The sequence below is a fragment of the Acipenser ruthenus genome, chromosome 11 (assembly GCF_902713425.1).
Source record: "Acipenser ruthenus chromosome 11, fAciRut3.2 maternal haplotype, whole genome shotgun sequence".
Lineage (NCBI taxonomy): Eukaryota > Metazoa > Chordata > Actinopteri > Acipenseriformes > Acipenseridae > Acipenser > Acipenser ruthenus.
In genome coordinates this window covers 20,245,615-20,261,031 of record NC_081199.1, presented here as the reverse complement: position 1 = coordinate 20,261,031, position 15,417 = coordinate 20,245,615, and the positions used below count along the sequence as shown (strand labels likewise).

The 15,417-nt window shown below is 40.7% G+C and overlaps 1 protein-coding gene across 1 annotated transcript in view; it reads right to left on the bottom strand.

Annotated features, from left to right (window-relative positions):
* The window catches only part of LOC117426642 (aryl hydrocarbon receptor-like), a 145,412-nt gene that overhangs the window by 29,217 nt on the left and 100,778 nt on the right, over positions 1-15,417 (bottom strand). Inside the window, exons 3-4 of the mRNA XM_034044455.3 lie at positions 8,908-9,029; positions 3,865-3,954 (exon numbers count right to left, since the gene is read on the bottom strand). Coding sequence (XP_033900346.1) covers positions 3,865-3,954; positions 8,908-9,029 — 212 coding nt within the window. The remainder of the gene's footprint in view (positions 1-3,864; positions 3,955-8,907; positions 9,030-15,417) is intronic.

Here is a 15,417-nt window from a genome sequence, read left to right as displayed (position 1 = left end):
TAAGGAAAGTAATTCTCAGAATTGAAATACAGGTTTACACATGCTTTCTGTTCCATATACTGCATTAGACTAGTTATATAAACAGAATGCTCCATGAACGCTCGTTGAGTGCTGTGGTTAATGTACTCATGAGGATGGCAGTGTTACTGTAGTTATGCTTATTCATGGGATACTGTAACTACAGTAGTATGAATCGCCATGGTGTATCTTCTATTCATTCCATTATCAATTCTGTATTTAAGAGGATTATTTGAACCAAAACCAAAAATGTATTTTTTATGTAATTTTTTGAAAATCCCTGGCATACTCCAGCTTTGCATGTCTCCCAGTAATTACATTTATTGCAATCAGCTATCCTAAACAAACAGGGCATTCAGAAGCGGGTAGAAAAACAAGGGTAAACAATAATAATACAAAAAGTTTAGATCTTTTTGTAACTCTCCATAAGTTTAGTTTAGTTATACTACTACTGCTACTATCATGTATTATGTCTTTTTTTAAAACTGTATAGCATGTATTATGCATTTCTAGGTATTTAAAGTATTATTGATTTACTTATTGTTACTGCATCTTGTAAAGTGCTTTGTGATGGTGGTCCACTACGAAAGGCGCTATATAAAATAAAATTGATGAAAAATTGATTGATATACTTTGCAAAGCTCATTTGGATCTCAGTCACGGCCTCAATGTAATGTAACCTTCCCTGCACAAGCTTGTAGAGTAAAACTTCTGTGTAACTTGAATGAATACATTTATTTACTCAAACTTCTCAATAAACCCTCTTTATCAATTTGTGAAAACCAGGCCCCATACGCACACAATTGCTAAGTGACTGTAACTTTTTCCTTCCTTCCTCCTGCATGGAGTAAAATAAAACAGAGCCCATAGTGTATGATAAACAATACCATTACTGTTTGTGTATTTACAATTGTGGTCAGCCTGCATCAGTGGTTCCAAGTTGGCCCACCGTAGTCGTTGTAGCCCTTGGGCTAAAAGGACATTTTTAACGTTTCAGTAACAGTGTGTGTGTCTGTGTGTGGGTGTTTCTATTTCTGTGTGTGTCCGAATGTGTGTCAAAGTTATACAATAAACAAATACCATGCTGGTATTATACATTAAACAAATACCATGCTGCTCCCAAGAGTTAGTGGCACAAGCTATGAGGAAAGGTTCAAAGAATGACATCTCTTCAGCCTTGAAAACAGAAAAAGGGGACTTATTTGAAGTTTATAAAATTTTAAATAAAGTTAATTCAAATCACTGCTTCAAATTTAGCACAGAGAGTACGACGAGAGGGCTTAAATGCTATGTTAGGTTTAGACGGAAGGAAGTAGAGATGTCACAGTATTACATTTTGACGGTATGATAAGCGTCAAAAAAATATACCATGCTTGTCGTCATATCACGGTATAATGTCATTTTTTAAAATACATTTTTAAAATGCCTACTAAAGAAATGCACATTGGTCCAGTAATATTTTTATTGATTACAAAATAAGTGGTTACTTTTAACATTAAGCTTTCTGTTTTAAAACAGCTATGTTAAGCTGCTTATTTAAGTGATCTTACTGTAGTTACAGTTTTCCTACAAAACGTATTGAGAAAATCAAAATATTTTCCATCAGTTTGAATTTGAAACATATTGTGTGCAGAATTTCAGTTGAGAAATGTGATACTGCTATAAATAATGTTAAATAAAGAGTTATATTATGTACTGGCTATGCAAGTTTTCAGATCGCCTCTGAATTTACTATTTATAATCCATAGTGAACTGTCCATCTGTTCTGTATTGGTGATACTTTATTAATACATTTGATTAACTCATCAACTTTACATTAAATGGCAAAAGAAAAAGAAATGTGACGGATAATGTTCATGGACCTGCCACTTTTAAATCTGTTTTGACCAAGTTAGTTAGCTGCAGTTAATTACATGGCCACAACGTGCTCCTGCAAGCTTACTGTACAGAGTTTGCAAGCAGCATCTATTACGTTTACACAAAACAAAGTGTATTTGAATTTAATTTTAATTATAATTATTAAGAGTATACTAATAATGTCCATACCTGAGCTTCACTATACAGGGATTGGTGATACTCTCGTGTGTGGGTGAAGAGGTTGGATATATTCCACCTCTAGCTGTGTTACCTGAATCCTGCATGCTCTGCACACCAGTTTTCCATCCTCAATGACAAAGCCCTCTTCGAATTTTTCATACCCATAATATCCCGAGATGGATGATTTTATCGGTTTTGCAGGGAAAAGAGGTCACTTTCGTTACTTGTACGAAGTTGCTTACTATTTGACATTTTGTTTTGCTTGTTTAGTTTCAACACAACTGTTTCCTGTGCTGAACACCATGCAGTTTAAACGGCAGCGCAATTAGGAGCTGGTAGAGACAAAAACATGTGAACTACTTTTGCATATCATGGTAAACCGTGAACTAAGTAACTATGGTATAGAAAAATGATTGCAGGTTCAAAACTGTGGCAATCTATACCACGGTATACCGTGAAACTGGTATACCGTGACATCCCTAGAAGGAAGCACTTTTTTACACAAATGCAAAGAATATTCTCCCAGGTATCTAAGACACTAGGGACATAAACAAATAAAATATAGATTCTATCCTATTAAATACAATACCCCAGGTAGGGGGAAATCATTCTCAAACCATTCATAAGAATGGAATGTAGCCTGTGGTCCCTTACAGTCTTAACACGGTAATATAAGACTAATTACCACTGTGAGTGTGTCTGTGTGTGTGTGCATCAGTCTCTCTGTGTGTTTGTGTGTGTGTCAGTCTCTGTGTGTGTTTCTGTATGTGTCAGTCTGTGTGTGCGTGTGTGTGTGTCAGTTGCTGTGTGTTTTTGGGTGTCTGTGTCAGTTGCTGTGTCCTTCTATATGTGTCAGTTTGTGTGCGTGTCTCTGTGTGTCACTTTGTGTGCTTTTCTGTTTGTGTCAGTTGCTGTGTGTGTCAGTCTGTGTGTGCCAGTCTCTGTGTGTGTTTCTGTGTGTGTGTGTCAGTTGCTGTGTGTGTCAGTCTGTCTGTGTTTCTCTGTGTGTCAGTTTGTTTGTCTGTGTCCATATGTGTGTGTCTGTGTGCGTCAGTTGCTGTGTGTTTCTGTGTGTGTCAGTCTCTGTGAGTGTTTATGTGTGTCAGTCTGTGTGTGTGTGTTTATATGTGTCAGTCTGTTTGTATTTGTGTGTATGTGTCAGTTTGTTTATGTTTCTGTCTGTATCAGTCTGTGGGTCTCACTCTCTGTGTTTCTGTGTGTGTGTGTCAGTCTGTGAGTGTGTCTGTATGTGTGTTTGAGTGCATGCATGTTTCTGTGTGTGTCAGTCTGAGTGTGTTAGTCTGTGAGTGTGTCTGTGTGTGTTTTAGCCTCTCTGTATATTTCTGTGTGTGTCAATTTCCTTAGTATTCTTTTGCTATTGTTATTTCAACATTCAGTCCTTCACTTTGTTCCTGAGCAAGCAGGTTTTTCTAGTTTAAAGAAATTTAATTAAAGCCCCAATTATATAAACTCAAAACAAGAGCTTGTTTGAAACCCCTCTTTTATGTATTTGAAGTTATAATTAAGCTTTGTCTCACAGATGAGACGCTTTCTTTCTATAGTATTAAAATAGGATAGCTTTGCACCAGATCAAAGGCCCGTTTCATCTTTCACATTGACTGTTAATCACTATGAAATACATTATTTCCTGAAAAAGAGTCAGAGGTTGTTTGTTAAATGTAAGACAGAAAGTTACAATTGATTCGCTTTGGCTTTCAATGAATTGTGGGTATTGTAGCTAAGATGCAGGGAATCTATTTTGTTATAGCACTTCATTTGACCCTGCCCCAGCAGTCTTGTGTTACTAACCTGGTGAAAGCCAAGATAATCCTGTATGGTAGGTGACGAATAGAAAACATATCCTTCTGCTGTGACTACCAAGACAAAGCCATTCAGAGCCTGCAAAAAAACAAAGGCACAATACGTCAGAAACCAGAAAGAACCACCATGCATTTTAAACAGACAACAAACAACATTATAATGTAAATATAAATGCTCTCTGCATATTTTTATTTGTGTGCAATGGCATCCTATTGTTTTCCAATAGCTTGCATGTACAATAGGCCAGATACAGCTTAGAATATAAAAATGTAAACTACATACCAGCAAATAAAATACTGGTGATGGAAAAAAAAGGTTGAGAGACAATTTAACAAGTAGTGAAACAGAACCGATGAGGTGGAGAGGCTAGTTTACGTAGCAAGTTAATTAACTAGATTCCCAGGATTTTCACCTCTGGAGGCCTGGGTCTGCCCTTAGAAAATGTCCCCATAGTAAGAGCATAACAAAGTGTGATAAAGCACAGTGAAAACATTTTAAAGAAATGATAAAGCCTAATTAAAAAAAAACAAAACATGGCAAACCATGGTGAACTATGGTATGTGAATAGTAAAACCAATGGGAAAAGCATGGAGAAATTACAAAATGACTATGTAAATTTACTGTGGTAAATGTTTCATAATATGGCTGCTCAGGTCACAAGTTACATGAGTTAGGTGGTATGAACTGAGATTATTTTACTTTTATATGAAATAGTTTTACGTTTGTATGCTTTTATCTGTATCACTGTTTTATGATTGTTTGAACTGCTTTTGTCCTGTTTGAATCATTTTTTGATTTTATAATCTTATTTCTTGCTGCTTTCTCTTGCCAGGAACCCCTTTGAAAATTAGATGTATATCTCAAGGGTTCTGTCCTGGTTAAATAAATACATTTGAAATCTGAAAAATTGAACTGAGCCCCATTAGTCTACATCAGAACCCCCCCCCCCCCAATCAGCAGTCTCGCCAGAGAGGCCCCAGGCTGAATGGCACACTTCTGTACAATATGTTTTATTTTATTTTATTTCAAATGTAATTTATGCATTGGTTTCCTCTACACAATATCTTTTTAATACAGTCATTTATCACGAACATGAACATGGTCTTTTTTGAAGCACCCCAAAAAGACTGGGTCCAAAAGAGAATTTTACAAGAGGGAAAGGACTTAGGCCTATTGGTTCTCAGACATTAGACATATTACTGAAAACATAACTTAAATCTGCAAATAAAGTACCTGTATAAAGCTGTTACCAGTTCCCTTACCGAGTGAGGGTGGAGGCTACTTAAGCTGAGTGAATCTACTAGTGGTCAGTCTACAGGTAACCAGAGTCTGAGGCAGATAGCTTTTAGCACCTAGTTGTTATATTAGTCAGTTAGGCTATTTGTGCGCCAGCACGAAGCGGCAGCCAACCGAAGAGCCTCACAACAAAAGAGCCTGGAGTCTAGCTGTGGGAGTCCAGCGAGGGGAGGCCTGCGTCGAGAGGCTGTTGGAAAAGATCCAAACCTAGCAGCGCTCTGGAAGACGCCATCTACTAGTCAGGTCTGACTCTGACCTCTCCTCCCTGCTCCAGGGCCACAAACCCACCACGTGTGCCCTGTACCCCCTCCCACTCACTTCTTTCAAGCTGCTGCTCCTGCTCTACTTCCCTTCATCTCCTCCCTTCTCAACACCTCTCTCCTTTCTGGTCTCTTTCCCTCTGCCTTCAAACAAGCCTCTATCACTCCCCTCCTCAAAAAACCTACCCTCGACCCCACCTCCCTCCAGAGCTACCGCCCTGTCTCCCTCCTACCCTTCCTCTCCAAAACCCTGGAGTGGGCAGTACACCGCCAGCTCTCTGCTCGACCCTCTCCAATCTGGTTTCCGCACTGCTCACTCCACTGAAACTGCTCTCCTGTCTGTCACTAACTCACTAAACTCTGCCCGAGCTGCCTCTCTCTCCTCTGTTCTAATTCTCCTCGACCTCTCTGCTGCCTTTGACACTGTTGATCACTCTATTCTACTATCCTCTCTCACTGACCTGGGAATCTCTGGCACTGCTCTGGCCTGGTTCTCCTCGTACCTCTCCAACCGCACTTACCAAGTAACCTGGCGTGGAGCAACCTCCACACCTAGCCCTCTCTCAACAGGAGTCCCCCAAGGGTCAGTCTTGGGTCCCCTCCTGTTCTCTCTCTACACTCACTCCCTGGGCCCCCTCATCGCATCCTATGGTTTCTCATACATTTCTATGCTGATGATGCTCAGATTTTCCTCTCCTTCCCCCCTCTGACTCCACCATCCCCTTTTCTTTCTCTCCTCCTCCTCCCCCTCCTCTGATCTCTCTATCTCCATTCCTCTGGAATCTACCACACTCTCTCCCTCCTCCTCAGCTAAGAACCTCTGAATCACCCTGGACCCCTGCCTCTCGTATTCCCAACACATCTCCACTCTGGCACGCACTTGCCGATTCTTCCTGAGCAACATATGAAGAATCCGACCCTTCCTCACCAACTACGCCACCCAGCTCCTTGTCCAGGCCCTGGTACTCTCCCGCCTAGACTACTGCAACTCCCTCCTGGCTGGCCTCCCTGCGTCCGCCACCCGTCCGCTCCAGCTCATCCAGAACTCTGCTGCCCGCCTGGTGTTCTCTCTGCCTCGCTTCGCCCACGCTACTCCACTACTCCGCTCGCTCCACTGGCTCCCGATCACCGCTCGCATCCAGTTCAAGGCTCTTGTACTCGCCTACAGATGCCTTGACCAGACTGCACCCAGCTACCTCCAGACCCTCATCTCTCCCTACACCCCCACCCGACCTCTCCGCTCTGCCTGCATAGAAGACTGTACCTCCTCTATGCTCCCCTGCCTCCAGAGCCTGCTCCTTCTCCACCCTCGCCCCGCAGTAGTGGAACGACCTTCCTACGGATGTCAGGACTGCCCAGTCCCTAACCACCTTCCGACGCCTCCTCAAGACTCACCTCTTCAGACAGCACCTGTAGAACTCCTCTTTTCCCTCTGGACACTTTATCACTCTTCCTTAATGCGCTTTACTTGCACTTATCTGCTCCCTATTTTATTGCATTTAATCCTGTACTTTAGAGTACTGTACTGTAATCTGCCACAAGTGTTATTCAATCTGTAGTATTTTGCATTTAATCGTATCCTGATGTAACTATCACTGACACTTATCTGCTCCGATATTGATTCGGATTTTGTAATATACTTGTACTTACTAGAACTGAAGTCATTGTATTTTATCTTGCGCTTAATTGTATTAAAACTTGTACTGTGATTCTTGAAATGTATTTTTTTTGTTTACGACTGTAAGTCGCCCTGGATAAGGGCGTCTGCTAAGAAATAAATAATAATAATAATAAATAAAACAATGGCAATAAAACATAAAGTGAGATGTATTGGGTAAACATCCCTTGCAATCAGTGGTTCCTTTGTTCGGGTGTTAAACATGTCAACAAGTAGGAAAGAATAGCACTTCCAGTCACGCAGAGGACCTCGTTCCCTATAAACAATGCACTTCCAGCGCTGCCTACTATTAACAGGAGGGAGGGATCCTTTGACTTTGCACTGCTGCCAAAAACAACAGCATATACTGTATAAGGTGTGCATACACCTTTAACCATTGTCAAAAATATGCAGGTAAACTCTAGATGTTTTCCTTAGTGTACAGGGTCAGCTAATTGGTTTCATAGTCAATATAAAATGAAATGCTGTACTGTGATAAAGAAAAAATGAACCTTGGTTATAAATCAACCTCCCGACCTGTGAGGGCGCTGTGTAAAGGGAACAGTGTGCCCCGGACTGGATGGTCTGGCAATTTATTCCAGGGAAAGGTGGAAGTCGGCCATCTAGAAAGGGGGCGGAGCTACGGTACACCAAGTCATCGCCCCAGACGGGAGGCGATGTGGCAATCGCGGATTGGAGGAAAAACGATTGCACTCGCTAACCAAGGGGGCGTGGCTGAAAGTACAAAAGTGGATGAAGCTGAGCAAACTGCTCTTTTGTTATGGTTGCGAAGGACTGTAAACCAACCGTGAGTGTTTAGTGTTTGTTTGTTTTGTCGATCCAATTGTGCTAAATTGTATTTCACCACTTGCACGTTAGCACTCACTCTGGACTTGTGATCGTGTTTGTGTTCGCTGTGTGTTTATACTATGTTTATTATTTCGTGACTGAACCCTGAGGTTTCACTGTGCAGTACACATTGCTGTGTATTGCCAGGGATTATTATTTACGGTCGCCAAATGACCCGGATTATAAAAAGAAACCAAGGATTGTTTGGACCGTGAACTTTGTTGTCTGTCATCTGCTTAAGAATTGCATCACATCTACACCTGAGCACTGCAAACCAATTTGCCACATGTACACATACAGTATTACACACATGTTGCAGTAATGTATCAAACTATGCCCAGGATCATGTACATTGGAATGGTTTGTTTTTATATGTTTGTGGCAGAGTAGGGGGAGAAAGGAGGGGTCCAAGGTCCAAGCTTCAGGACTACAACTCTGAGAATGCCACTGGACTGTAGGGGAAATCAGAAGCACCTGAACCCAATTGAGCCTGCATAAAGGCAAGAGAAAACCTGCAGTCAGGGCTGCTGCTGAGAGAGTAGCAGCCATAGGCAGATTGGCTGAAGAAGTATGAGCCAGCTGCTGAAGAGACCTGAACAAGGTACTGCGTTTGTGGAAAGTGTTTTTGTTTGTTTTGCTGGTAAACGGCTTATTTTTAGTGATGGAGAAAGTTTAGGTAGTGCTCCGAAAAGGAGTTACGTTTTTGTTTTTGTTTATTTTGTTTGTAAATAACAAAAGTGTGCAACAGCGCTTAAAAATTCAGTTCTGTGTCTGTCTCGGTGTGTGTGTAGGGTGAAAAGTGGGCCTCAGCCATAAGGCTTTATTACATGTTTTTATTTTATACCACTGTTTTTATAGAAGCCATGGAAGGGGTGGGAACAAACTACCCTCCAAATAAAGCACTAGCTAAAAGCAAGGCTTGCAAACAGAGATAGCTTTGTTTACAATCAGGCCTATTCCCGGATTTACCTGGAGCAGGAGGTCCCCTTCAGAGAAGCTGGTTCCGTTAGTCTGAGGCACGCTCTGTCCGTCCCCTCCGAAAGTCCCTGGCTTCTCCCTGAGCCAGCCCACATTGTTCTTCTTCATGGTGGCTGCAAAAGAGAAAAGAAACAAATTCAGGCACGCAAACTTGAAAGCAATACATGCAGGAATTTGGAACAGCCTACTTTTCTTTTATTTTTTGCAGAATGTTTATAGACTTGCTGCCAAATTGTGAAATAATCTTATTTTTTTGTGAAACCAACACCACCACACCACTACTCCTCCCTCCTTTCCATTTAAGGAACAGCAGATTGAGAAAGACACAGGGGCATCTTTTCAATGTGTTTACTCCAGCCTTTAATGAAGTCACTTGTAAGAATTCTCAGGTTGTTTTCCTGTTTTTTTTTTCTTTTTTTTTCTCAGTTTTATAAAAATATTTCCTTTTAAAAAAACAAAGGCAATTACAGGTAAGTAGCTTCAAATGCCATTGTAATTGCTTTCCCCTTCCCACATTCCCCTGCCAGTTGTATGGTGTTTGCAATCCTTCTGAATGGTTCTGTTAGTCTATTACTGAGTTACCATTTGTATTTTTCTTCTCAAAATTTGCTTTTACCTGGCTTTGAACTTGCTTCGAGTCACATTGTCAATTGATTTGAATGGAATGAGGAAGGCTGTTCTGCTTAGAATTCGCGAGACAATCTCAAGCATCTCAGGTCACAGGGAATGTGCCGTTAGATTTGACTCAAGGAGTTTTCGAATAATTGAAAATAGGAAGGTGCCACCTGAAATGCTTTAAGAGATGTTAGCAGTTGTTGTGATGGTGGGGAATTTGCAAACATGCTCCCTTCACTGGGATACTAAAATCTGTAGATTTATATTCTCACATTTGGGTACTCGCAATAGCTGAAGAATGTCCTAATCAAGTTGGAGAAACTTGTGTGACATATCTGAGCCCCAGCAGGACTTAATAGAGGTAAATGTTTCACCCCTACATTCTTCTTTTCCTTGCACCTAGGCGTTAGGCTTAGTACTCAATTCACAAGCAATCCTTCACGGAGGGCGGGGTCATTTGTTATTTCCTTGCTTTCTATTTCAATTTTTGTAATTTTTTTATCAAAGCTGCTTCCTGAGTGCCGGTCCTTAAATATCTTCCCACGGAGACAGATGTTGTGCAAAAATTACAGGAATTTCAAACCAAGTTTAATTGGGAATATGGCCTTTCAATACATCAAGTTAACCGTTCACGTACTGTAATTCCCTAGCCAAAGAAAACACCACTGTATAAAAATGCCCCCCCACCCCCACCTTCAAGGATAAGAGTCACAGACTGTATGGCTACATCTCATACCCTGTCAATATGCTAAATAAATAAATAAATACATTCATTAAAACATTGTGAATATTTTAATAACCAAAGCTTTAAAAACATATTTATGTTCATAACAATTATTGTTTTGCTGTTCCTCTTCACTTCCTGTGTTATAGGCAATAGGACCCCTCATAGTTTACTATGTGCAGCAGTGAACAGAAGTGCAAGGTTCAGGTGGGATCCTAGGTTCAGGAACTGAATAAGGTTAGTACTAACACAAACAGCAAAGCAATAAGGGCCTTTTCAGAATGTCAGAATGTCAGGTAAGCACGTTTTTAATGCTTTAGTTATTACAAATTCTTACAATTATGTGTATTATGTATGGAAGTAGGAAAAATGGTTGTAAAGTCCTGGTTGTAAAGTAAAAATGAAGTGGAAAACAAAAAAACTAAAATAGACTACCCTTATAAAAGTTTACCATGGTAAATTTGCACAGTAATCTTGCAGTTGTCCAATGCTTTTTGTATGGTTATACAGTAGTTTGCATCTACCAAAGTTTATTATAGTTTGCTATGTTTTTTTGTTTTAAATATGCTTTACCATGACTCACTGAGCTTTACAATGCTACCTATAGTTTAACATGCTTTCATTAAGCTTTATTACACTTGCTTTTACTATAGGAAACTATAGGAAACTTTTATAAGGGTAATGAAAAGTAAGGCTGCTTCTGTTTTCTACCCCTTTAATACAGGACAGCAGCTAGCTTAAGCTCAACAAGCTTATCTGATGTTCTAGTACAGTGGTTCTCAAACTGGGGGACTGTTTCCAGGGGGGTGATAGAAGGTTCAGAGTTCAGGTAATTACAGCGCACATCTTAACCTAGGCTGTATTTGGGCTTTATTGGCTATCTTGATTGGATCGCCACTAATACTTCCACCAATCAGAGGGTTGCATACAGTACTCGTAGCGATCCCGCCCTCTGTCAGACTGGTGTACAGAACATGTTGAAGTAATTAATTTTCTATAGTGTTCAGAGCTGTGGTAGAATTTAGGAAGCGTGTAAACTGGTCAGCAATTATCAAGTCTGTTGTTTGGGACGTTTCTCTTAGTTCACTGCAGTGTTCAAATTTGGCTAATCTAGCGACTGACCTGCTTAATACATGGATTGTGTTGCTGTTTGCAGTTGGAAGGGAACAGAATAGTGATTGGTAAGTGAATTTGAATGCTTGTTTGCTGATGTAACTACATCAGCTGGTTGAAGTAATTAATTTTCTTTTGTGTTCAGAGCTGTGGTAGATTGAAGTGAATTTAGATAGCGTGAAAACTGGACCAGCTCTAGACCTGCAGGACAGTATAAATTGGCAAACAGTGTTTAGAACGCCAGCCAGTCTAAGCGCCAGCCAGTAAAAGGGCCACACATCCAAGGGCAGTCTGAGCTGTGGCAGTCAGAGTGAGGACAGGTATAGCAAGGACCTTTTCCAAATCTCTCCCAGTGGCTACTAGAGGCCTCATTCCCACTCTGACACCTATGTCTGGATCCCCTGGACAATGTGCTCACTCTTTCTCCTCTCCTAGAATGAACACTGGTAAGTACTTGCTTCAGATACCATTACTAACTCCCTCTCCCCTTGTACTGCCTGCTACAAACTGTAAATTCTCTTTCCTAAATTGCCGTTGTCTGACTAACAAATCTCTGCTTCTCAACAAACTTATAACTGATACTAATCTTGATTTTCTCTGTCTAGCAGAAACCTGACACTCTGGAAATGATAAGCACTCACTACATCTATCCACCCCAAATGGCTACTCGCTCTTTGACAAGCCACGCCTCACTGGTAGAGGTGGGGGCACTGCTGTTATTGCTAACTTTGTGCTTGCCGCCTCAACTCTCTCTTTCCCAGCCTTCTCTTCATTTCAGCATCTCGCTCTCAAGCTCTCCTCTCCCTTGCTGTTATCTGCCATCCACCATTGCTGAGTTCTCGCAGTTCCTCTCCCAAATCTGCACCTGAACTTACAAACTTTCAACATCCATGTTGATTTGTCTTCTTCCCCTCTAGTGACCGACTTTGTCACGCTCCTGGACTGTCTTGGACTCTCTCAATCTGTCAACGTTCCCACTCACACCCGTGGACACACCCTGAATCTGATATCTCCAATCTCTCAGTCTCAGCTATCTCTCAGCCAATATTAATCTTCCCGCACCTTCAGCTAATACTGATACTGTTATTTCCTTCCGTCCCAAAAATCTGCTAAATCCTATAATACTCTCAGAATGTGTCTCTTCTTCCCCTCTGACTGGGACTCTTCCATCTTCAGTCGATGATGCGGTGTCCCTCTACAACACCACCCTTACTCAGATCATCGACACAGTTGCCCCGCTTACAACGAGAACAGTGAAGAAACATTGCAACTGTCCATGGTATACCCTCGAACTTTGACTGCTTAAGTCTGCCTGTTGCAAGTCTAAGCATAAATGGAGGTTGTCGGGACTAACAGTTCACAGAGAGATTCGGACCGATCACCTCAGTAGCTACAGACGTGCGCTCGCTGCTGCCAGGGTGAAGTACTGCTCTGAAATCATATCCATGGGACAAGGTAAACCAAATATTCTCTTCAAAACCATTGATCAAATCCTGCATCCAGCCATCGATAAATCCATCTCCCAATCATCCATTTATTTCCTCTCTCCTGCCACAAATCCTGTATAGTACTTGACCACCTTGACTCCTCTCCGATTGCCCCTCCTGCTCTCTCTTCCTTCTCTCCTCTCTCCATTACTGATGTCTCCAGCCTATTGGTGAAATTAACTACTGCCACGTGCCACTTGGACCACTGGCCAACAAATCTCATCCATCTCTGTGCTTCTTAGCTTGCTCCCATTATGCCACTGCTAGGATCTTTCCCAGATGTAAAAAATATGATCACATTACCCCCTGTCTTGCTCAGCTGCACTGGCTACCTGTAAAGTTCAGGATTACTTTCAAAATTCTCCTGCTTGCCTACAAGGCCCTTCATCACACAGGTCCACAGTATCTCTCCAATCTGCTGACCCGCTATGTCCCTGCACGCAAGTTGAGGTCCTCTGACTCTGGCTTGCTTGTTATACCCAAGCAAAAGTGCACCACACTCGGAGAGCACTCTTTTAGCTTGATGGCCCCGACTCTCTGGAACTCTCTCCCAGCTTTAGTGTGTGTAGCTCCCACAGTTGCTTGCTTCAAATCAACTCTCAAGACCCACTTGTTCTCCCTTTCAATGCTCTGTTATTAGCTGCTGTCTAAATTGCTATTTCATCTTATTTGTATGATTCTGTATGACACACACATCCACAATGTTTAGAATTCACATCCTAGCCTTGTATTTAATTTATTTGCATTGGTTTTTTTTACTGTTTGTATTGACTGTACCGTGCCCTGTATTTCACTGTATTTAATGTATTATGCATTGTTCCTCACTATCTTGTAAAGTGCCCCGTGATGGTGGTCCACTATTTAAAATAAAGATTGATTGATTGATTGATTGATGTTAAAGAAGCGCTGGCCAAGATATCAGATATCAAAGTGGATGAGAATGGCAGTGATGAAGCCAATTTACTTAAACATTAAAAATAGACCGGATGTTTCCATCAATGGATTTAAAAAATGTGGAATTAATGATGCAATCAGAAACCCAGAGACAGTGTAAACCTTTTTAGGTTAAGCATTTATTTTTATTTTTTTTACAAGGGTTTAATTAAGTGTCAACCAAAATTGTTTGTGTCAGACTTGTTGAAATTTTGTAACAAAATGGTTGATTGTTATTGTCAATATGTTATAGATACGACTATTAATGCAGGCATTGTGCAGATATCGCAAAGTCCAGAAACAAAACAAAACGTTAAAACATTTTGCACCATATAAAACTGAGCTGATTTTGCTTGCTAGTCTATTAACCAGTTTGAAATGATTTTGAAGCAAATAAAAGCATTTTTGTTTCGGCTTTATTGTTAAAAATGTTACACATGGCAATATACTGCCCTACAATTAATGCATGGTAGTGATCGTTCCACTGTGTTATGTTGTGAACCATAGTTTCAAAACCGAGAGACAGTAAATGCTTATCGTAAAAAAAAAAGCAAACCAGCAGTGACATACAGAGAAGCCGCAGGCATGTTGGATTTATTTTTACCAGTATATGTACATATGCATGTATCTGTTGGGGGGGGCAGGCATCAAGTACCACAAACATGGCCCAAAAACTTTGAGAACCACTGTTCTAGTAAGTAAAAGGCATTGAATACATGTACAGACTGTTTTTGCATTCAACCCGCTTGACAAGGGGCCCTGACCATATGGACAAGACCATCAAAACACCTCTTTGAGAATGACTGGGCCACGCTGCAAGGATGGGGAGGGCAGTGTTGAGGGACAGGCATTGGCTGTTTTCATAATCGTCTGACCAATTGGGTTAGTTCTGTGTGTTGGGTGTTTTCCATTCTCCTGAACTTAGTTTCCAAACTACAACTAGTAACAATGACTGGTGATCAGGTAAGAGTCTATAAATGTGAAGTGTCCCATACAAATTCAAAATAAATAAACATATTTAACAAACATGTTGCCTTGTAAGCCCTTTTTTATATATATAATATCTACACATATGCTTTTACAGAAAAATTATTAGAACAACAAAAACTCCAATTAGAAAAACAGCATTCGTTGAGATCTTCATCTAAAGTTCTTGAGGGTAGTTAGGTTCCTATGACCTACTTTTACACCGCATTGGTTGCGCTAGTGAAGGCTATTGCCAAAATTAAACTTTACATAACACGTTTTACAAGAAGTTGTTATAGTTACCAAACGAAAGCAGCATATAAAAAAGGATGGCTGCTACTGTACTGTATGCAAAGCTCTGAATGTTAAGAATAACACTTCCAATGGAAAAGTGGTGTTAACGCCTCCTTTTTATATGTGACACATGCAGTCGTCAGATGTGGTTCAAGCCTGGTCTGATCCCTGCATTCAAATTCAATATGAGCAGTTATGCTGTGGTCTAAACTTATTTGCAAGAATGATACCCCAGGCATTTTTCATTTAACTCACCGATAACCTGCCCTTAGAAATTTGCTTTCAGAAAAAAAGAACACAAACAAATATGTTTTTGCAAACAACATAAATTGATTTTGGGGAAACCAAAATTTTTAACAAAAAAAAACT